The sequence below is a fragment of the Echeneis naucrates genome, chromosome 17, assembly GCF_900963305.1.
Source record: "Echeneis naucrates chromosome 17, fEcheNa1.1, whole genome shotgun sequence".
NCBI classification, from domain to species: Eukaryota; Metazoa; Chordata; class Actinopteri; order Carangiformes; family Echeneidae; genus Echeneis; species Echeneis naucrates.
Window position 1 is genome coordinate 21,975,097 of NC_042527.1, and position 22,357 is coordinate 21,997,453.

Here is a 22,357-nt window from a genome sequence, read left to right on the forward strand (position 1 = left end):
CTGTAGCCAAAAGCTTTTCCCTCCTCTTCTGGGCCCTAGACTTTGGCTGCTTGACTGGCCCTGACTGTAGCTCTGCATGAAAAAAGGTAACTCCTCAAGGGTGTTCTTCATTTTCTGAGCCCTCGTGGTGACAATATTACATGCAGTGGTTACTGACTGAGGATCTGACTGTCGTTGCTGCTTAGCTGCTTCCTCAGTTCCTTGGCTGGCCATCCCCCTTTGGTTTCCACCATCAGTGTCATCCTCCTCTTCATCATCATCATCATCATCATGATTTCCTAGTCTGTGTATTAATATATTATTATAATATAATATTAATATGTATTAATATTTCATGGTTTATTCAGTCAAATGCTTTTTTTAATTGATAAATACCCTCACTGCACATTTCTTTTTATCCATAGAGTTAGTGATTTCTTCTATTAATTCAATTAGTGTGTGTGATGTTGATGGGTTCCTTCAGAATCCATACTGATTGTCTGTAAGTAAGCCATGCTTCTCTATAAAGCTGTCCAACCTACTGATGAAAACTTTTTCTAAGCTTTTTCAGAACAGTGGGAGAATAGAGATTGGCCTGTAATTAGTGAAGAGGTGTTAATCTGCAGTTTTGAACAGAGGAATGTCCTTAGATATTTTCACATTGTTAGGAAATTACCAGTTTGCAGTGATAAGTTGGAGATGTGTGTTAATGGATTGGAGATCCCATGAATGACAATTTTTACTACTTTCATGTCAATATCATTGAAATCAGTGGATGTCTAGATTTTGCAGGAATTGACTGCCTATAATCTTGTTTTCTTTTACGGGCTTCAGAAACATTTTGTTTTTCTATCTATTAAATAATCATTATCTATTCTTAATTCTGTAATTTCCTAGTTTCGGTCCAATATTTACAAAAAAGTTCTTAAATTTATTAGCTACTTCATTCCTATCCCTCCCCGGAGAACCATCACCTTATTGTGGTGGGGAGGTTTGTGGGCCCCTGTGAACCTGGGGGCTGTGTTGTCTGGGGCCAAGTGCCCCTGGTAGGGTCTCCCACGGCAAATTGGTCCCAGGTGAGGGGCCAGACAAAGAATGGTTCTCAAGAGCCCATGGAACAACGAGGGAAGAAAACGGTGACCCTGCCTGGAGGAAGCTCGGGGCCCCCTTCTGGAGCCAGGCCTGGAAGGAGGGCCCGTCAGCGAGCGCCTGGTGATTGGGCACAGCCCGAAAAAGCAACGTGGCACTTTCTTCACCCCGTGGGCCCACCACCTGCAGGGATAACCGATGGGATCGGGTGCACTGCCAGTTGGGTGGCAGTGAAGGCGGGCGGCCTCGATGACCCAGACCTGGGCAGCTGAGGCCGGCTCTGGGGACATGGAATGTCACCTCACTGGGGAGGAAGGAGCCGGAGTTTGTGCTACAGGTGGATCTGGTGGGGTTTACTTCTACGCACAGCCTTGGTTCTGGATCCCTACTCCTGGAGAGGGGTTGGACTCTATTCATCTCTGGAGTTTTCTTGGAGAATTTCATTTCTTATTTGATGCTACATTTGGCCTTCTATTTTATACTTTTATTCTTGTATTTTTTGTCTTAATGATGCCTATTTTGCACTGAAAAGGGAGAAGCTCTCCAATCTACAGCTGTATAATGACAATGAAGGGCATTCTGTTCTATGGAGGCTGAACGCACTCCAACTCCTTCAGTCTCTGCAAGAGGTGGCTGGAGAAGAACTGGCTGAGAAAAGGGATTAAGGATCTGCATGTTTAATTTCGACCTGCGTCATTATCATGACACTCAGGACACACAACAACAAACACAAAGCTCTGATCACGGCGTCCTCCATCACGTTGTTGTTGGAACAACAGGCCCTACAATGTTTGTTGGTTTGTGCTTCCTATCAGATGCGACCTTTGAACTGTTGGTGGGAATGCACCTTTTCTGCGGTTCATGGAGTCTTTGTGTTTGAAGCCTCATCCAGGTGGTCTGTCACTGATGTGGATCCTCCCACAGTGTTTGATGAGCAGCTGAACCACAGTGACTCTGATAAAACAGGAATTAGCAGAATCCATCTGATATGAAGCTGTGGTTTGAAAACCACTTCCCTCCTCTTTGAAGAGGACTCAGATATCAGTGTTCAGGTTTTTGTGCAGCCTCTCCTACACTTTGTATCACTGTGTTTGTAGAGCACAGTAGTAGAGAGCTGTGTCTGCCAGGGTTAGTCCACTGATGGTCAGTTCAGTTGATGTGTCTGTTGTTTTGGAGTCATATTTATTCGGTGAAGGATTATATTCACTTGTGGATCCCTTTGCTCCTTTCCTGAGAATGAACTGAGGGGCCTGAAGGTCTGAATCATGTCTGTACCAGTAAAGCCAAACATTATCTTCTGTTGTCTGATATTGACAGCTGAGTGTGACAGTTCCTCCTTCTCTCTCACTGACTTCTTCTCTCACAGGAAAGATTCGGTGTTGAGCTTTTATTCCTGAAAAAGTGCAGAAAATGAAGCCATTAGACTGACATTGTCCATGAGGCTGAGAGGAGCAGACAGGGGGAAATGTCACCGTACAGTTTTACTCTGTGGACACAAACAGCTCAACTGTAGCTCACATCATCTCTAGATTGTACAGGACTTCATGACAAAGACACATTATTGTGCGTGACCAAATGGAGGTGAAACATGTTGTTGATCCAGCAGGCTGACTCAGACTCTCATTAGTTGTCAAACTCACCTGTGAAGTGAGAGAAAAACAAAAAGAGGTAAAGCAACATGTCTTTGGAGTAGTTGAAGCCAAACAGACAGCAGATGAACAAAGTTCTTCCACTGCAGTAGAATGAACAAACTAAACAGCCTCTCTGCTGCACAGCCCTTCTCCTCAACTTCAAGCTGACTGTGCTTTTACTTCCTCCAACATTTCTGCTCACCTCATTGGCTGAGCTGGACTCCAGTGGGCGGAGCCAGGTCATCAGCTCTGAGCTTCTTCCTCAGTGAGATTTAACTCTGAGTTTTTCTGACATTTGTGTTGTAGTGGAGGACTCCACAAAAATCAGTTCAGGGTTGAACATTTCCTTTAAGTCAACAATGAATATTTACAACTTCATTTTCTGAGAATAAGTCAAATTCCAACCAAATATATATCAAACAATTTAACTCCAGGTCAAATTTACAATCAATGACTTTCAAACAAAATCCAAAACAACAGTCCAATAAAATAATCAACATTTGAAGTTCAGTTCATAAGTGTGTGTGTGTGTGTAGATGAATGTCTGGAAGTAATGGAAGTCAGAGAGGAAAGTTTTGAGATGGGTGTATGAAGGGAGGTGGAGACGGAGAGACAATGTGAATTCAGCAGCCAGATGGAGAAGCCGGGAGAGTAAGGGGGGGAAGAAGGGACTTATCTGAGGGAGAACAGTCCACCTGGTCAGAGAGGGTTTTTGCAGGTTCCAAACCGGCCTGATGCTGTCTGTTCCACAGAGCCCAATCCTTTTCTCCTTTACCAGGTTCTTTTTCATGCTACTTCCAGTTCATTCTGATTATTTTGTGTTTTTTTTTTTTTTCCTCAGTTGTGGATTCCTTTTTCCTTCCTTTCCTTGTCTCACTTCTCACACTGTTTCTGTTTGCATCCTTTGTTCTCCTTCATTTTAACTCCCTCCTTTTTTTCCAGCTCAGGTGTCTCTGATTTGTAAACTCCCCTCCTCCTCATTGTGTGTGATGTCATTTCCTGTTACCTCAACTTCCTGTGTGCTGCCTTGCGACAGTGTCATCAGTCTTTTCTCAGTCAGAGACTCCCTCTAGTGGATGTTGTGGAGTATTGTGTTGTCTTTGCTCCAGAGGTTTTTGTACAGAGTTGTGTTGTTTCCTGTCACTGTGGGCTGCACAGCACAGTAGTACACAGCAGAGTCTGACACTGCAGCAGAGGAGATGTTCATCTGGATCTGCTTTTGTTCCACTTTTATCCCCATTCCATCAATTTTACTGTTCATCACTGAACCTGTTCCTAAATGAGAGATGATGAACTCTGGTGGTTTTCCTGGATATTGTCGATACCAGAAGAAATTATCACTCAAAGTTGGATCTTTGGAGTAATTGTAGGACAGAGTGACAGAGCTGCCTTCTGAACTGGACTCTTCAGTCTTGACTGGATTCAGTTCTTGACAGCTGACACCTGAAGAAACATAGAAAGTTGTGGACGTGTCCATAAATGCATCACATTCCAAAAATAATGACATCAACCTTTTCCTTGTGACAGAATCTAACATACCTGTAATAATGGAAAGGAGCAGCAGAGACAGACCATAATAGTCCAACGACAGCATGTTGAATAAAGGTAATGTTGGTGGTTTGTGTCCTCTCAGTAACAGCTCAGCTCCTCCCTGAATCTCTGCGTCTCTTCTCTCTGTTCCACCCTAGCAGCTTCTTCCTCCACCTGGGGGGTGGGGCGGTATTTAAATATGAACTAAGCAATAATCCGACCGCTGTGTCAGGATGGACAGTTAACATAAAAATTAAAGGAGCAGTGGTGTGTTTTAAAGACAGCAGAATGATAAACAGCGTTTCCATGCCGACCTGTATGTGATGTCACCAGAGTCCGCTGGAACGAGAGTCCGTTAGCACAGGGAGGGAAGGTGGAGGGAGTTCTGGGCTAGAAGACAGTTTGGGGTTTGACCTTACTGTGGTTCAGGAGGGCTACAGTACAGTCCAGCCAGAAACCCAGGGTTCTTATGTAGAGACCTGGACTAGGATGGTCCCATCTGGACCGGGGATTTAAGGAGGTAACAGTTCACAGGAACAGAACCCTTCACGCTAAACCACACTAAACCACATGACTTTGGTTTTAATGGTGTTGAACTGAAGGAAGCTGAGCTGGACTCATTCAAATAGAGTCTCTGAGGAGAGACCAGAGACACAGAGGACAGAGTCATCAGCATGGAGCAAGATGTTGGACAAAGACTCTGGACTGGATCATGAGACACCAGAGAAGGTTCTCAGTCAGAGACTCCCTCTAGTGGATGTTGTGGAGTATTGTGTTGTCTTTGCTCCAGAGGTTTTTGTACAGAGTTGTGTTGTTTCCTGTCACTGTGGGCTGCAGAGCACAGTAGTACACAGCAGAGTCTGACACCTGAAGCTTCTGGATCTTCAGAGGAACTGATCTTAAGTCAGAATTCAGACTGGATGAAAATCTCTCCTTGAAGTGCTCTTCTGTGTTTCCTTCATCCAGTTTGAAGCGGCTCAGGATGAATTTGGGGCTCTGGTTTCCATCCTGTCTGTACCAGTAGAGAGATGGACCGGTTGAGCTGCTGTTGTATCCACAGTGAAGTGTCACTGCCTCTCCTTCAGCAGCAGTCACGTCTCCTTGTGGTTGCACCACGTTGTCTTTTTGTGCTCTGCATTCTGTAAAACACCAACAAACAGTATCAGTGTTTGAATGGAAGAATCATGTCAGTGTTGGATTGATATCACAGAAACAGAGCAGTGTTCATACCACGGCACAGAGCAGCCAGCAGCACTGAGATGAACAGAGCCTTCATATCTGCAGTGTGGAGTCACTGTGAGCTCCAGCAAGTATAAAGCAGACTGTGGACTCTGAGTGTTCATCAACACTAAGGGGGAGGATTAGAAGGAGGAGCCTGATCACAGGGACAGGACTCTGTGGGGGACAGGACTCTGTTGGGGACGGGACTCTGTGGGGGACGGGACTCTGTGGGGGACGGGACTCTGTGGGGGACAGGAGTCTGTTGATGTTGATCTTGATTTGTTCTTTTATTTTGAGCTTAAAATCAGATAGTGATATCAGTACAGGAAAAAGAAAATAGTTCGAAGGATATCAACAACACAGCCACAGAGGTGGAGGAGGAGGTTATAAGAAGGGATGCAGCTGATGCTGAGGTGAACAGGCCAGTCAGAGAGAAATATGGAGCAGAAAGCTGGAGTTAGATGGCCGAGGGCAAATAGTAGCAAAGAATGGCAGACAGTCAACAGGGACTCAATAATTGTGAGCTGACTAGGAGGAAACTCAAGTGATAGATTAGAGAAGATGGGAGACACCATTTACTCCTGTGGTGTAGAAAGATTTGGGGTGCAAGATAGAAAGAGGGAAGAGTACAAGTAGCTAATTCCAGACAGCAAAGAGAAACGGAGCAACTAGTTAAAGAAGGAAGACAATTAATAAAGCAGTGGAGAAGAGCTACAGAGGAAGAGAGAGGGAATTAATGTGTTGCAAGAGAAATTGAGAAGCAGGCTGGCAGTACTTAGAAGGGCTGAATGTCTTCGGAAAAAGAGGAAAAAGAAAGAATATGTAAGAACAGCATTTTACAGGGACCCATTCAAGTTTGTTAAAGGATTGTTTAACCAGGAAAAGGGAGAGCAGCTCAAAGTAACAAAGACAGAAGTAGAAGAGTACCTGAGAAATACATATTCAGATTCTGAACAGAGTAGAGTAGTAGGACTTCCACCTGACATGCCACCATTAGAGGAGATAGATCAGGAAATGGATGTTAGACCACCTAGGTGGAAGGAGGTAGAGGAGGTAGTCAGGCGTGCGAAGGCTTCTTCGGCCCCAGGGCCAAATGGAGTCCCCTACCGGGTTTATAAAAGCGCACCTGATATCGTAAAGTTCTTGTACAGACAATTAAAAATAGTTTGGAAGATGTGGCTACACATACAGATGTGGCTACGGTAAGCGTGTTGTGTCATTTCCGGTCACTGGCGGTTGTGCTCTCTGTTGTGCTTTTTCATCTCGTGTGTTGTTTCCACTGTTCTTCTGCTATTATTTCCTAATTCACTCGAGTAATCAGGCAGAAAATTATTTTCACATCAACACTAGGTTTAAAAGTCAATATCTCCCCTTTCTCCAAAGGTTATAACCGTTTCTGCTCCTCCGCTAATCAAACTACCCGATTAGCAATGTCCTCTAGCTCTCTGTCTCCACTCTCTGTTCCTCCTTCTCCTCCTCCTCTCCTCTCCTGTTCTCTGTGCCTCATGTGTAGTTATTCTTCTGCCTCCTTTTATGATAGCACCTCTTGTCATAGATGTAGGATGATGGTAGAAATGGAGGCGAAGATTAATGAGTTAGAATCCCGGCTCCGCACTTTAGCTAGCCCAACCTATGCTAGTGTAGCTAGCCCCCCCCCTGTAGCCGGTGCGGGCCAACCTAGACGAGTACATACGGCAGCTAAGATAGTTTCCTCCCCCTCAGTGGCTCCCGAGCAGCCGGGATCTAGTCAGGGCGGCTGGGTGACTGTCCGAGACAAGAGGCATAGTCGTAGGCAGCAGCCCCCGGTTCACCTCCAACAGGTTAGAATAGAATAGAATAGAATAGAATCCTTTATTGTCACTGTTCACATTGTCACCAACATTAACTGTGAAAATATGCTTAGCAGCTCCACATGGCAGCGAGAAAGAAAAACAAGAAAAACACAAAAGCGCGATATCTCAATAAAAACAATATAAAATATAAAATATAAAATATAAAATAAGTATTTCCAAGGTATGATAAATACGGGAATGGTTATGATAAATATGGGAATGGGTATGATAAATACGGGAAACAGTGTATACTGTAGTGCAAAAGAGTTTACATTATGGCAATGTCATTATTTACAGCAGGTAGGTGTCTTTGGGGGGGAAGGGATATTGCACTTGGTAGTGAGTGTGGCCATTGTCAGTCTTTGGGTGGGGGTGGGGGTGGGGTGATGGCTTTGACGGCCTGGGGGAAGAAGCTGTTAATGAGTCTTGTAGTTCTGGCTTTGAGAGAGCGGTATCTCTTTCCATGGGGGAGGGGGCAGAATAGGGGATAACCGGGGTGTAAGGGATCTGTGCTGATGTTTCTGGCCTTCTTTTTCAGTCGGCCAGCGTAAGTGTCTCTGAGGGGGGGAAGTGTGGTCCCAATAATTGTCTCCGCCGTCCTCGCCACCCGCTGCAGGTCCTTCCTGTCCTTGGCTGTGCAGCTGGTGGACCACACTGTACAGCAGTAGGTCAGGATGGACTCGATGGATGCCCTGTAAAAGTTAACCAGCAGGGGGCGGGGGAGGTGAGCCTGCTTTAGCTTCCTGAGGAAGTAAAGACGCTGGTGGGCTTTCCTCACCTGGTACGAAGTGTGGACGGCCCAGGTGAGGTCGGCCGATATATGTACTCCAAGGAACTTGAAGCTCTCCACCCTCTCAACCTCCTCTCCTTTAATGGAGAGGGTGGGGAGCACCGTCTTTTTGGATTTCCTGAAATCCAAAATGATTTCCTTGGTTTTGGCTGTGTTGAGGACCAGGTTGTTATTGGAACACCAGTCCGTCAAGTGTTTGACCTCCTCCCTGTAGGCTGACTCATTGTTATTCTTAATCAGTCCTACAATGGTGGTGTCGTCCGCGAACTTAACAATGGTGTTTGTGGGGTGGATGGGGGAGCAGTCGTGGGTGAAGAGTGAGAATAGGAGAGGGCTGAGGACACACCCCTGTGGTGTTCCAGTGTTCAGGATGAGCGTGGAAGAGGTGCGATCTCCCATCCTGACACGTTGGGGTCTGTTTCTGAGGAAGTCCAATAACCATGCACACAGTGAACTGCCGATGCCCAAGTTGCTCAGTTTCATAACTAGTTTCTGGGGGATAACTGTATTAAATGCTGAGCTGAAGTCCACAAACAGCATCCTCACGTAGGTGTTGCTCTGGTCCAGGTGAGTGAGGGCTGTGTGGGTCGCCATTATGACCGCATCCTCTGTCGACCTGTTTGCTCTGTATGCAAACTGATGTTGGTCGAGGTCAGCAGGGATGGCAGATCTGATGAAGGGGAGTATAAGTCTCTCAAAACATTTAGTGATGATGGGGGTGAGAGCAACCGGGCGGTAGTCGTTCAGGCAGTTCACTGTGTTCCTCTTTGGTATAGGAACAATGGTGGCTGATTTGAGGCAGGCAGGAACCACAGACTGCAGAAGCGAGAGGTTGAAGATGGTGGTGAATACCTCTGCGAGCTGGTCCGCGCAGGCCTTGAGTACGCGCCCGGGGACACCATCTGGGCCGGGTGCTTTCCTCACGTTGACTCTGCGCAGGGTGGCCCTGACCTGGTGTGGCTGCAGCTGGAGCAGGTCTTTGTTGGTTGGTGGGACAGGGAGGGTGTCTGAGTTCTCGCTGTGACGGTCGAAGCGAGCGAAGAACTGGTTCAGTGTATCTGGGAGGGTGCTGTCTGATGAGATTGTGGCTGTTGTGTTGTTATTGTAGCCAGTCAGTGTCTTAATCCCCTGCCACATGCCTCTGGAGTTGTTGCTGTAAAAGTGGGCCTCTATGCGCTGCTGGTAACTGCGCTTGGCCTTTATAATTCCTCTCCGCAGATTCTTCCGTGCATCTTTGTAGCTTTGTGGATCCCCAGATCTAAAAGCAGTGTCACGTGCTTTGAGCTTCAGGTTCTCCCCTCTCAGCGACACTCCCGCTGAAAAGCCGACTCTAGTGAAGGTGATTCTATTCTGAGGAACGTGAAGTTAGTGACACCGGCGGCCATAGTGAAGTGTATCCCGGCGGCCATAGTGAAGTGTATCCCGGGGGCCATAGTGAAGTGTATCCTGGGGGCCACAGTGAAGTGTATCCTGGGGCCATAGTTAAGTGTATCCTGGGGGCCAGAGCAGGCGACATCCAGTCTTATCTGAAACTGCTGGCTAAGGGTAAACGTAAATATGCTAATATTGTAGTTCACGTCGGCAGTAACGACACCCGACTTCGCCAGTCGGAAGTCACAAAAATTAATGTGGAATCGGTGTGTACTTTTGCTAAAACGATGTCGGACACTGTAGTTTTCTCCGGCCCCCTCCCCAATCGGACCAGTGATGACATGTACAGCCGCATGACGTCATTTAACCGCTGGCTGTCGAGGTGGTGTCCCGAAAACAACGTGGGCTACATAGATAACTGGAAGTCTTTCTGGGGGAGACCTGGTCTAATTAGGAGAGATGGTGTCCATCCCACCGTGGACGGGGCCGCTCTCATTTCTAGGAATATGGCCGATTTTATTAGAAATCCAAAACCCTGACAATCCCGAGTCGAGACCAGGAGGCAGAGCCGCAGTTTAACACGCTCCTCTGCGCCTCAGTCAGAGCGGTCACCTGCTGAGAATAGAATAGAGTCTCTGTCTATGTTTAGGTCTATAGAAACTGTGTCTGTCCCCTGACCACCTAAATTTAGAAAAGTTAATAAACCCAAATTAAACAAAAGAGGAGCTAAAAACAAAAACTTAACTGAAATGAAAACAGCCACAAATTCAGTCTCAAATCACACTGCGATCAAATGTGGACTGTTGAACATTCGATCATTATCATCAAAATCTCTACTAGTTAACGATCTCATAGCTGATCACCATATTGATTTATTTTGTATAACTGAAACGTGGCTGCAGCAGGATGAGTATGTTAGCATTAATGAAGCTACACCCCCCCATGTTAACTTTCATATCCCTGTACCACAGGTCGAGGAGGTGGGGTGGCTGCAATATTTCAGTCAAGCCTATTAATCAACCCCAGACCAAAATCTGGCTGCAGGTCTTTTGAAAGCCTCACTCTTAGTCTCTCCCACTCGGACTGGAAAGGTGAAAAACCAGTTCTGTTAGTTACAGTATACCGTCCACCTGGTCTGTACTCAGAATTCCTATCAGAGTTTTCTGAGTTTATATCAGAGTTAGTCCTCAGGACAGATAAAATCATTATTCTGGGAGATTTCAATACACATGTTGATGTAGAAAGCGACAGCCTTAGTTCTGGGTTTCTTTCCCTACTAGACTCAATTGGCTTTTCCCAGCATGTGAATGAACCCACTCACTTCTACAATCATATCCTTGATCTTGTTCTAACATGTGGCATTAAAATTGACAAGCTAACGATTCTTCCCCAAAACTCTCTCCTGTCTGACCATTACCTTATTACATTTGAGTTTACTTTAATGGGCTCCACAGCATTTAGGAATAAATTCAGCTATAGAAGATGTTTATCTGAAGCTGCTGTGGCTAAATTTAAAGAGAACATTCGGTCATCATTCCCAACAATGCCAGATCTAAATTCAAATGAGGATTTCTCCCATACGCAGGTTGATGACCTTGTGATTAGCACTATGGCCACACTGCGTTCAAATCTTGATAATGCCGCCCCTCTCAAAAAGAAAGTATTCAATCTGAGGAGGATGGCTCCCTGGTATAATTACCAAATCCGTGCCTTGAAGCAGACATCAAGGAAATTAGAAAGAAACTGGCATTCCAGTAAGTCAGAAGAGTCTCACAGAGCCTGGAAAGACAGCCTAAAAACGTATAAAAAAGCTCTCCGCAGTGCTAGAAGTTCATATTACTCAGCACTCATAGAAGAAAACAAGAACAACCCCAGGTTTCTCTTCAGCACTGTAACCAGGCTGACAGAGAGCCATAGCTCAGTTGAACCAGTGATCCCCTTAGCTCTAAGCAGTGATGATTTTATTAACTTTTTACAGATAAAATTCTCACAATCAGAGAAAGAATTTATCAGCTCTTGCCTACGTTAGATAAAAATCTCCTTCTGAATACAGCAACTCCTGAATCAGCTACGACGCCTCTTTTACATCTGGAATCATTCTCACCTCTGAATCTCTCACAGCTAGCTTCTATAATTTCATCATCCAGACCGTCAACCTGTCTATTAGACCCAGTACCAACTAGCCTCTTTAAAGAGATCTTTTATTTAACTGAGCCGTTCATTCTAGATTTGGTTAATCTGACTTTATTTCTGGGTTATGTACCTCAGGCACTTAAGACCGCGGCCATCAAACCCCAACTTAAAAAGCTTAATCTTGATCCAGATGTTTTGGCTAACTATAGACCCACATCGAACCTTAAATTTATTTCTAAAATCATTGAGAAAGCTGCAGCAAAACAACTACACGAGCATCTGGATGGGAATGGTTTGTTTGAAGAGTTTCAGTCAGGATTTAGAGCCCATCATAGCACAGAAACAGCGCTGGTTAAAGTCTCCAATGACATTCTAATGGCCTCAGACAACGGATCAGCCTCCATACTTCTCCTTCTAGATCTTAGTTCTGCATTCGACACCATAGATCATAATATTTTACTACAGAGACTGGAACATGAAATTGGAATTAAAGGAACTGCACTAAGGTGGTTCAAATCCTACTTATCAGATAGACATCAGTTTGTTCATGTAAACGACAGCTCCTCCTCATGTACTGTAGTCAGTCATGGAGTCCCGCAGGGTTCCGTACTTGGACCAATCCTCTTTACGCTTTATCTGCTTCCTCTAGGCAACATTATCAGGAAACACAGCATCAATTTCCACTGCTACGCAGACGATACTCAGCTGTACCTATCAATGAAGCCAAATGAAGTCACTCAGATAGTCAGACTGCAGGCATGTCTTGAAGACATAAAAGTCTGGATGACTGGAAATTTTTTACTTCTCAACTCTTACAAAACAGAAGTTACTGTACTCGGTCCTAAGCACCTCAGAAAAATACTATCTAATCATCTCATCAGTCTGGACGACATCACTTTGGCCTCCAGCTCCACTGTAAGAAACCTTGGAGTAATTTTTGACCAGGACATGTCCTTTGTCCTTCACATAAAACAAGTTAGTCGGGCAGCTTTCTTCCACCTGAGAAACATTAGGAAAATCAGAAACATCCTTTCTCAGGATGATGCAGAAAAACTAGTCCATGCATTTGTAACTTCTAGGCTGGACTACTGTAACTCATTACTATCTGGATGTCCAAACAAATCTCTAAAAGGCCTTCAGTTAATTCAGAATGCTGCTGCACGAATATTAACAGGAACTAGGAAAAGAGATCACATCTCTCCTGTTAGCTGCTCTTCATTGGCTGCCAGTAAAATATAGAGTAGAATTCAAAATCCTTCTGTTAACATATAAAGCTCTTAATGGCCAAGCTCCATCATATCTCAGAGAGCTCATAGTTCCTTACTGTCCTAGCAGGCCACTCCGCTCTCTAGATGGAGGTTTACTTGTGGTTCCTGGAGTCTCCAAGAGTAAATCTGGAGGCAGATCGTTCAGTTATCAGGCTCCTCTTCTATGGAACCAACTCCCAGCATCGGTCCGGGGGGCGGACTCTTTAGTAACTTTCAAGACCAGGCTTAAAACTTTCCTGTATGACAGAGCGTACAGTTAAAAAGTCCTCTACTCTTTTAGCTCTCGCTCGCTCTCTCTCTCTCTCTCTCTCTCTCTCTCCCTCCCCAACTGGTCGAGGCAGATAGCCGCCCCCCCTGAGCCTGGTTCTGGTCGAGGTTTCTGCCTCTTAAAGGTAGTTTTTCCTGCTCATCGGGGGATCTGTTGGGTCTCTTTAAATAAATTTATAAAGAATTTGGTCTAGACCTGCTCTATATGTAAAGTACCTTGATGTAACTTTGTTATGATTTGGCGCTATACAAATAAATCTGATTTGATTTTGATTTGATGTTGGAAACAGAACTGATATGTCTCAGAGGTAACATGGATATAGAAAATAAAATGGTTCCTCAGACCGATCCCTGAGGAAAACCACGACAGGGGACCAGGATCTGATAGAAATTCTCCTCCAGAGACTGAGAAGGACCGATCAGTGAGACAGTAGGAGAACTGCTGCAGTGACACTGGAGTTCATCACAACTGTGTCTCATGAGAGAGAAGACTCTGGACTGGATCATTAGAAACCAGAGAAGGTTCTCAGTCAGAGACTCCCTCTAGTGGATGTTGTGGAGTATTGTGTTGTCTTTGCTCCAGAGGTTTTTGTACAGAGTTGTGTTGTTTCCTGTCACTGTGGGCCTCACAGCACAGTAGTACACAGCAGAGTCTGACACTGCAGCAGAGGAGATGTTCATCTGGATCTGCTTTTGTTCCACTTTTATCTCCATTCCATCAATTTTACCGTTCGCCCCTGAACCTGTTCCTGAGTGAGAGATGATGAACTCTGGTGGTTTTCCTGGATATTGTCGATACCAGAAGAAGAAATCACTCCCAGTTGGATCTTTGGAGTAATTGTAGGACAGAGTGACAGAGCTGCCTTCTGAACTGGACTCTTCAGTCTTGACTGGATTCAGTTCTTGACAGCTGACACCTGAAGAAACAGAGAAATGTTGTTAAAGACCATGTTGAACTCTGATTGTGTGTTCCAGTGGTTTCTAACCAACAGATCCTCTGAACTCATTTATTCCTCCTGCTTGAACTCACCTTTTAGTATGATGAGAAACAAAGGAACCATCCCACAGTGATGCAGTGAGAGCATCTTCAGACACTCTGACTTTTGAAGAAAAGAAACAAAAGTTCAGAGATCAGGAGGAGGAAGCTTTGGGCTGTTTGGAGAAGGAACACTTCATCCAGATGTCACCAGTTTGGGTGGACACAACAAGTCACCTCATTGGCTGAGCTGGACTCCAGTGGGCGGAGCCAGGTCATCAGCTCTGAGCTCTGACGTTTGTGTCATCAGTCTTTTCTCAGTCAGAGACTCCCTCTAGTGGATGTTGTGGAGTATTGTGTTGTCTTTGCTCCAGAGGTTTTTGTACAGAGTTGTGTTGTTTCCTGTCACTGTGGGCTGCAGAGCACAGTAGTACACAGCAGAGTCTGACACCTGAAGCTTCTGGATCTTCAGAGGAACTGATCTTAGGTCAGAATTCAGACTGGATGAAAATCTCTCCTTGAAGTGCTCTTCTGTGTTTCCTTCATCCAGTTTGAAGCGGCTCAGGATGAATTTGGGGCTCTGGTTTCCATCCTGTCTGTACCAGTAGAGAGATGGACCGGTTGAGCTGCTGTTGTATCCACAGTGAAGTGTCACTGCCTCTCCTTCAGCAGCAGTCACGTCTCCTTGTGGTTGCACCACGTTGTCTTTTTGTGCTCTGCATTCTGTAAAACACCAACAAACAGTATCAGTGTTTGAATGGAAGAATCATGTCAGTGTTGGATTGATATCACAGAAACAGAGCAGTGTTCATACCACGGCACAGAGCAGCCAGCAGCACTGAGATGAACAGAGCCTTCATATCTGCAGTGTGGAGTCACTGTGAGCTCCAGCAAGTATAAAGCAGACTGTGGACTCTGAGTGTTCATCAACACGAAGGGGGAGGATTAGAAGGAGGAGCCTGATCACAGGGACAGGACTCTGTGGGGGACAGGACTCTGTTGGAGACAGGAGTCTGTTGGAGACAGGAGTCTGTTGATGTTGATGTTGATTTGATCTTTTATTTTGAGCTTAAAATCAGATAGTGATATCAGTACAGGAAAAAGAAAATATTCATACCTAAATCCAGAATATACCTAACAAACAATTCGGACAGCTCAAAAAGGAGTAGGAAGAAGTTAAAAAAACTTTTTTAATCCTCCCATCTCCTTTATCTAGTTATAAAACAGTATCATACCACAGTTGTGATATGTTAACTGGTCCGAGCAGCTGAGGCGACCAAACTGAGGAGACCCAGACGAGATCTGAAGCACAGAAGTCTTTGACATCGGTGTGTACACATTTTTTGTGTCTGCTAAAGTCGACCTTACCTTGACTCACACCCTCAACCTCTGATACCCTGTCGAACCATGGCTTTAATGTGGAGTCCTCTTGCTGCAGTGCTGCTATATCAGAAGGAATGTGGAAATCCAAAGACTGGTTGGGTTGTGCTGCTCCCTCACACTCATCCCTGGCTGTAGCCAAAAGCTTTTCCCTCCTCTTCTGGGCCCTAGACTTTGGCTGCTTGACTGGCCCTGACTGTAGCTCTGCATGAAAAAAGGTAACTCCTCAAGGGTGTTCTTCATTTTCTGAGCCCTCGTGGTGACAATATTACATGCAGTGGTTACTGACTGAGGATCTGACTGTCGTTGCTGCTTAGCTGCTTCCTCAGTAGCCCCTATGTTTTCCTCCCTGCTGAGCTGCTTTCCATGTCTTGCCTGCTCTATCAAGTCAAGCAGTGGGGGAACATCATGACCAAGGACAGCTGGGTATGGCAGTGTGGGGACTAATGCCACTGTCAGGAGGTAGGTCTGACCACCAACTGTAATATAGATCTCAGCCGTAGGGTACGGTTTCTCATCTCCATGAACACAGCTAATGTTGGAAATAACTTCACTCCACAGCTCTCTGGGCACTAAACTTGGCAGAACAGCAGACTGAAAGCAACCAGAGTGTAGAAGGGCCTCCTCACGCTGACCATTCACCAGTGCTGGAGTAGTGAGTGCCTCTGGCTGAACTGGGGCTGGGATTGAAGGTCTAGGGACTGAGCACAGCAGAGGTGGTTTACTTTGTCTGGTGGCGGGGCATGTGTATTGGGTGTGACCTATCTCATGACACCGATAGCAGCATGCGTCTTGTCGAGTACCAGAGAAGAATTTCCTATTGGTGATTTTATTACTAGGAGAGGACTGCCTGGCATTAGAATGAGATCTAAACTGATCTTGACCACCCCTTTCTCCCCCATTGGACTTGTTGTGCCCGGTGAAGTCATCTCGGCCAAAGGTGGTTTTCCTGGACCCGGTTCTGGCTGACAGGAAGATCTCAGCAAGTCGAGCAGCCTCTTCTGCAGATTGTGGGTCACGTTCACGGATCCAAACCTCCAACTCTGGGCCCACCATCCTCAAAAACTGCTCCAAGATCAGCAGTTCTGAGATTCCTTTGACTGTGGAGCTGTCTGGTTTGACCCATTGAACATGTCTTTCAGGTGCATATAGAACTCCCGCGGGGTTTCACCTTGGTTGATGTCGAGGGAGCAAAACCTTCTTCTGTAAGTGTCGGCTGTGATTTCATATTTAGCTAATATTACTTCTTTGACTTTTTCATAGTCTGCTGTATCAGCTATCTCCATGAGAACATAAGCACTACGTGCTGTGCCTGTGAGCAGAGGAATCAACTGAATAGCCCACTCTTCTTTTGGCCAACGACAGAGTGCGGCAATTCTTTCAAAGGTTGTTAAATAATGTTCAATGTCATCACCAGGAGAGAGTGGCATCAGCTTTGGCTCACGATGGATGTGTGGCGTCCTGAGTGGTGGTGGTGGTGGCTCATTCTGCTGGCTGGCTTGGCTGGCCATCCCCCTTTGGTTTCCACCATCAGTGTCATCCTCCTCTTCATCATCATCATGATTTCCTAGTCTGTGTATTAATATATTATTATAATATAATATTAATATGTATTAATATTTCATGGTTTATTGTGTCAAATGCTTTTTTTAATTGATGAATACCCTCACTGCATATTTCTTTTTATCCATAGAGTTAGTGATTTCTTCTATTAATTCAATTAGTGTGTGTGATGTTGATGGGTTCCTTCAGAATCCATACTGATTGTCTGTAAGTAAGCCATGCTTCTCTATAAAGCTGTCCAACCTACTGATGAAAACTTTTTCTAAGCTTTTTCAGAACAGTGGGAGAATAGAGATTGGCCTGTAATTAGTGAAGAGGTGTTAATCTGCAGTTTTGAACAGAGGAATGTCCTTAGATATTTTCACATTGTTAGGAAATTTACCAGTTTGCAGTGATAAGTTGGAGATGTGTGTTAATGGATTGGAGATCCCATGAATGACAATTTTTACTACTTTCATGTCAATATCATTGAAATCAGTGGATGTCTAGATTTTGCAGGAATTGACTGCCTATAATCTTGTTTTCTTTTACGGGTTTCAGAAACATTTTGTTTTTCTATCTATTAAATAATCATTATCTATTCTTAATTCTGTAATTTCCTAGTTTCGGTCCAATATTTACAAAAAAGTTCTTAAATTTATTAGCTACTTCATTCCTATCCCTCCCCGGAGAACCATCACCTTATTGTGGTGGGGAGGTTTGTGGGCCCCTGTGAACCTGGGGGCTGTGTTGTCTGGGGCCAAGTGCCCCTGGTAGGGTCTCCCACAGCAAATTGGTCCCAGGTGAGGGGCCAGACAAAGAATGGTTCTCAAGAGCCCATGGAACAACGAGGGAAGAAAACGGTGACCCTGCCTGGAGGAAGCTCGGGGCCCCCTTCTGGAGCCAGGCCTGGAAGGAGGGCCCGTCAGCGAGCGCCTGGTGATTGGGCACAGCCCGAAAAAGCAACGTGGCACTTTCTTCACCCCGTGGGCCCACCACCTGCAGGATAACCGATGGGATCGGGTGCACTGCCAGTTGGGTGGCAGTGAAGGCGGGCGGCCTCGATGACCCAGACCTGGGCAGCTGAGGCCGGCTCTGGGGACATGGAATGTCACCTCACTGGGGAGAAAGGAGCCGGAGTTTGTGCTACAGGTGGATCTGGTGGGGTTTACTTCTACGCACAGCCTTGGTTCTGGATCCCTACTCCTGAGGAGGGGTTGGACTCTATTCATCTCTGGAGTTTTCTTGGAGAATTTCATTTCTTATTTGATGCTACATTTGGCCTTCTATTTTATACTTTTATTCTTGTATTTTTTGTCTTAATGATGCCTATTTTGCACTGAAAAGGGAGAAGCTCTCCAATCTACAGCTGTATAATGACAATGAAGGGCATTCTGTTCTATGGAGGCTGAACGCACTCCAACTCCTTCAGTCTCTGCAAGAGGTGGCTGGAGAAGAACTGGCTGAGAAAAGGGATTAAGGATCTGCATGTTTCATTTCGACCTGCGTCATTATCATGACACTCAGGACACACAACAACAAACACAAAGCTCTGATCACGGCGTCCTCCATCACGTTGTTGTTGGAACAACAGGCCCTACAATGTTTGTTGGTTTGTGCTTCCTATCAGATGCGACCTTTGAACTGTTGGTGGGAATGCACCTTTTCTGCGGTTCATGGAGTCTTTGTGTTTGAAGCCTCATCCAGGTGGTCTGTCACTGATGTGGATCCTCCCACAGTGTTTGATGAGCAGCTGAACCACAGTGACTCTGATAAAACAGGAATTAGCAGAATCCATCTGATATGAAGCTGTGGTTTGAAAACCACTTCCCTCCTCTTTGAAGAGGACTCAGATATCAGTGTTCAGGTTTTTGTGCAGCCTCTCCTACACTTTGTATCACTGTGTTTCTAGAGCACAGTAGTAGAGAGCTGTGTCTGCCAGGGTTAGTCCACTGATGGTCAGTTCAGTTGATGTGTCTGTTGTTTTGGAGGCATATTTATTCGGTGAAGGATTATATTCTCTTGTGTCTCCCTTTGCTCCTTTCCAGAGAATGAACTGAGGGGCCTGAAGGTCTGAATCATGTCTGTACCAGTAAAGGTAAAGACCACTGTGTGTTGTCTGATATTGACAGCTGAGTGTGACAGTTCCTCCTTCTCTCTCACTGACTTCTTCTCTCACAGGAAAGATTCGGTGTTGAGCTTTTATTCCTGAAAAAGTGCAGAAAATGAAGCCATTAGACTGACATTGTCCATGAGGCTGAGAGGAGCAGACAGGGGGAAATGTCACCGTACAGTTTTACTCTGTGGACACAAACAGCTCAACTGTAGCTCACATCATCTCTAGATTGTACAGGACTTCATGACAAAGACACATTATTGTGCGTGACCAAATGGAGGTGAAACATGTTGTTGATCCAGCAGGCTGACTCAGACTCTCATTAGTTGTCAAACTCACCTGTGAAGTGAGAGAAAAACAAAAAGAGGTAAAGCAACATGTCTTTGGAGTAGTTGAAGCCAAACAGACAGCAGATGAACAAAGTTCTTCCACTGCAGTAGAATGAACAAACTAAACAGCCTCTCTGCTGCACAGCCCTTCTCCTCAACTTCAAGCTGACTGTGCTTTTACTTCCTCCAACATTTCTGCTCACCTCATTGGCTGAGCTGGACTCCAGTGGGCGGAGCCAGGTCATCAGCTCTGAGCTCTGACGTCTGTGTCATCAGTCTTTTCTCAGTCAGAGACTCCCTCTAGTGGATGTTGTGGAGTATTGTGTTGTCTTTGCTCCAGAGGTTTTTGTACAGAGTTGTGTTGTTTCCTGTCACTGTGGGCTGCAGAGCACAGTAGTACACAGCAGAGTCTGACACCTGAAGCTTCTGGATCTTCAGAGGAACTGACTTGTTCTTGATCGCAGCATGAAATCTCTTTTGGTCGAGCTCTGGAGCTTTGTCTACATTTTTAGCAGAACATCTCAGCATGTACTGTGGGAAGCTGTTAGCTTCTTGTTTGTACCAGAACAAATAGGGAAATGAGTCCGTTGTCTCAAATTCACAGTCCAGTGTAACTGTGTCTCCTTCAGCTGCAGTCACATCTTCTGGTCGCTGGATCACTCGGTCTTCTCCTTTACACTCTGAGGAAGAACAGAACATGCAGAGGAAGAGATGAATCAATACAGATGATTGATGGAAGGAGAACAGTCAGCAGAATCGATGTGACTTTCCCTGATCATTGTCACTTGGTAACAAATGTCAGCAGAAATGATCTGCTCTGGTTTTCTGTAGCATCAACATGAACAGCTCAGTAATATGTTCAAGTGTTTGAAGGAAACTTGTTGTACTTTGTGTCTTACCAAAGAAAAGAGCAGCAAGAATAATCCACAGCCAAAGTTCCATCTCTACAACCAGGTTTAAATCACCAGGAGAAAGTAGCTGATGTTCAACATCCAGTCTGACAGATGTTCTCTTCACAGAACTCTGAGAGGACCTCAGGCTCCGCCTACTCCATGATGTCACCCTCTAATTTAGAAAAGCTGAAGGGTCGCAAAGAAAAGATCGGCCTTCAACGCTGCTCAAATGGGCTCTTTACCAGAGTGGAGTGTCGTTTTGATTGCTCAGAGTCACGTTGATGGAGAGAGTTTCCTTTTTGAGACGCCTGAGGAAGCCCAAGATTTTTATGACCGCCGTGTTGCAAAGTAAACCGCAGCCACTGTGGCAATTGTGCAGTCAAAGTTGGATGGGCTGCTCAGTTTGGACAAAGACAAAACTTTGATTTTGGTTCCTTTTGACATGGATCGTTTCTGGATCTACTGACTACACAAAAATCTGTGTGTATATTACTCAGACCATTGTTGCCCTACCTATTTATTTTAACTTTAAAACACTCTAAATTTAAAACACAGACATAAAGAAACGATTTTCACCTTAAAAGTTAATGTTTATTTGCACTGTGTTAAATGAGCAAGCAGCACTTTGTGTAAACATTACTGTGAATCTGGGTCGTTGGTTACTTTGCTATTTACTGTCATTATTGTTTTTCTTTTAAAGGGTAACTTCACTATTTAGGGTGATGATGAAGGATGTCAGTAATTAACAGCCATTTATTGTTTACAAGTACTGTCCAATCCGGTTGAAGTTACAGAACTATAGCGTTATTCAAAGTTAACTGGGAGCCCTCCCAAGTTAGTCAATGAGTGGATGGTCGATGGGAGACCTGTGAGTTATATATGGGACTGCAGTTCGCTCCAGTTGGGGAAGCAGACGCACTAACGGGGTTTTATGGGGTTTAATGTTTGGTACTGCCACATCAGATTGTATTCATTTGTGCTTCTTTTTTATTTCATTGCATTTAATTTTGTGGATAAAACAATATCCTTTCACATGTTAAGCTTTTAGAGGAGGTCACTGGGTCACGTAAACCGTAAACTGTATAACTATGACTGAACCATTAAACAGCAGGGCGAGACTGGGAGGTTCTGCAGTACGCTTTACCAGTTGGAATGTAAAAGGCATGAGAGGACGAGCAACGAGCAACAATTTTGGTACATCTTAAAAAGGTAAAAACAGAGATAGCCTTCCTACATGAAACGCAGCGGGTAACTGCAGATCATATGAAACTTAAAAAACCATGGGGAGGGCAACTTTATCATTCTCAATTCAATACAAAGGCAAGAGGTACAGCGACTTTGATCCACAAAAATGTACAGTTTTCTCTTAAGGAGTCCGTATTGGACCCACTGGGCCGTGTCATCATAGTGACCGGCTCCATTTTCAACACTCAGGTCATACTAGCCTGTATGTATGCACCTCACTGGGATGATGCCAGTTTTATAACTACACTCATTTCTGTTTTGCCTAATCTGAACTTGCATCGTTTAATCTTTGGTGGTGACATGAACTGTGTTATAGACCCGACTCTAGATCGGTCTAGCCCCGAGTCATTGTCTCCATCTAGGATGGCTGAAGCTCTGTCAACGTATCTGAATGAGGTGGGCCGTGTAGACCGCTGGCGTTTTCTTTTCCCACGTAATAAATGATTTTCAGATTTTTCACAGGTGCACCACTCGTACTCAAGAATTGATTATTTCTTTATAGATAAAACCCTCTTACCCTTTGCTAAGAAAACTGAATATTTGGCCATTGTGGAATCAGACCATTCACCAGTTTTGCTGGACTTAAGTTAACCAAGATGAGCGCTGCAGCTGGAGATTCGACTCAACATTTGTGGCAGATAAAGATTTTTGTGAAGTGATATCCACCGCCGTAGATAACTTTATACAAACAAACTAATCAGACTCGATATCACCTTCCATTTTGTGGGAGACACTCAAAGTGGTAATTAGAGGAGAAATAATATC

At 44.9% G+C, this 22,357-nt stretch overlaps 1 protein-coding gene, 1 long non-coding RNA gene and 3 gene segments (V, D, J or C); all 5 read right to left on the minus strand.

The window, feature by feature from the left end:
- Nucleotides 1-1,332: 1,332 nt before the first annotated feature.
- LOC115058368 (uncharacterized) lies at nucleotides 1,333-20,571 on the minus strand. Its single transcript, XM_029525719.1, has 9 exons — nucleotides 20,354-20,571; nucleotides 19,758-20,134; nucleotides 17,883-18,104; nucleotides 16,355-16,532; nucleotides 15,456-15,671; nucleotides 14,902-14,949; nucleotides 14,325-14,810; nucleotides 2,587-2,708; nucleotides 1,333-2,461 (listed from the first exon to the last, which is right to left on the minus strand). Exons 1-7 carry the CDS (start codon nucleotides 20,394-20,396, stop codon nucleotides 14,422-14,424), a joined length of 1,473 nt encoding a protein of 490 aa, XP_029381579.1. The 5' UTR covers nucleotides 20,397-20,571; the 3' UTR covers nucleotides 1,333-2,461; nucleotides 2,587-2,708; nucleotides 14,325-14,421.
- On the minus strand, nucleotides 3,501-4,403 carry LOC115057311 (Ig kappa chain V region K16-167-like). The segment is given in 2 exon segments: nucleotides 3,501-4,142; nucleotides 4,239-4,403. Coding segments are annotated over 2 exon segments (429 nt in total).
- On the minus strand, nucleotides 4,620-5,505 carry LOC115058367 (T cell receptor alpha variable 12-1-like). The segment is given in 3 exon segments: nucleotides 4,620-4,728; nucleotides 5,080-5,368; nucleotides 5,460-5,505. Coding segments are annotated over 3 exon segments (444 nt in total).
- Nucleotides 13,432-14,298, minus strand: LOC115057310 (T cell receptor alpha variable 3-like). The segment is given in 2 exon segments: nucleotides 13,432-14,028; nucleotides 14,142-14,298. Coding segments are annotated over 2 exon segments (429 nt in total).
- On the minus strand, nucleotides 19,126-19,708 carry LOC115057312 (uncharacterized). Its single transcript, XR_003841922.1, has 3 exons — nucleotides 19,658-19,708; nucleotides 19,343-19,464; nucleotides 19,126-19,217 (listed from the first exon to the last, which is right to left on the minus strand). It is a non-coding gene; the product is annotated as an uncharacterized LOC115057312 (long non-coding RNA).
- Nucleotides 20,572-22,357: the final 1,786 nt, after the last annotated feature.

Bases quoted from the DNA above. Each gene is read 5' to 3' on its own strand.
- LOC115058368 (XM_029525719.1), bottom strand. From the start codon at position 20,396: ATGGAACTTTGGCTGTGGATTATTCTTGCTGCTCTTTTCTTTG. The intron at 20,135-20,353 runs GTAAGACACAAA...GTTCTTCCTCAG, and splicing joins TCTTGCTGCTCTTTTCTTTG to AGTGTAAAGGAGAAGACCGA. The intron at 18,105-19,757 runs TAGAGGGAGTCT...CCATGTCCCCAG, and splicing joins CAATACTCCACAACATCCAC to AGCCGGCCTCAGCTGCCCAG.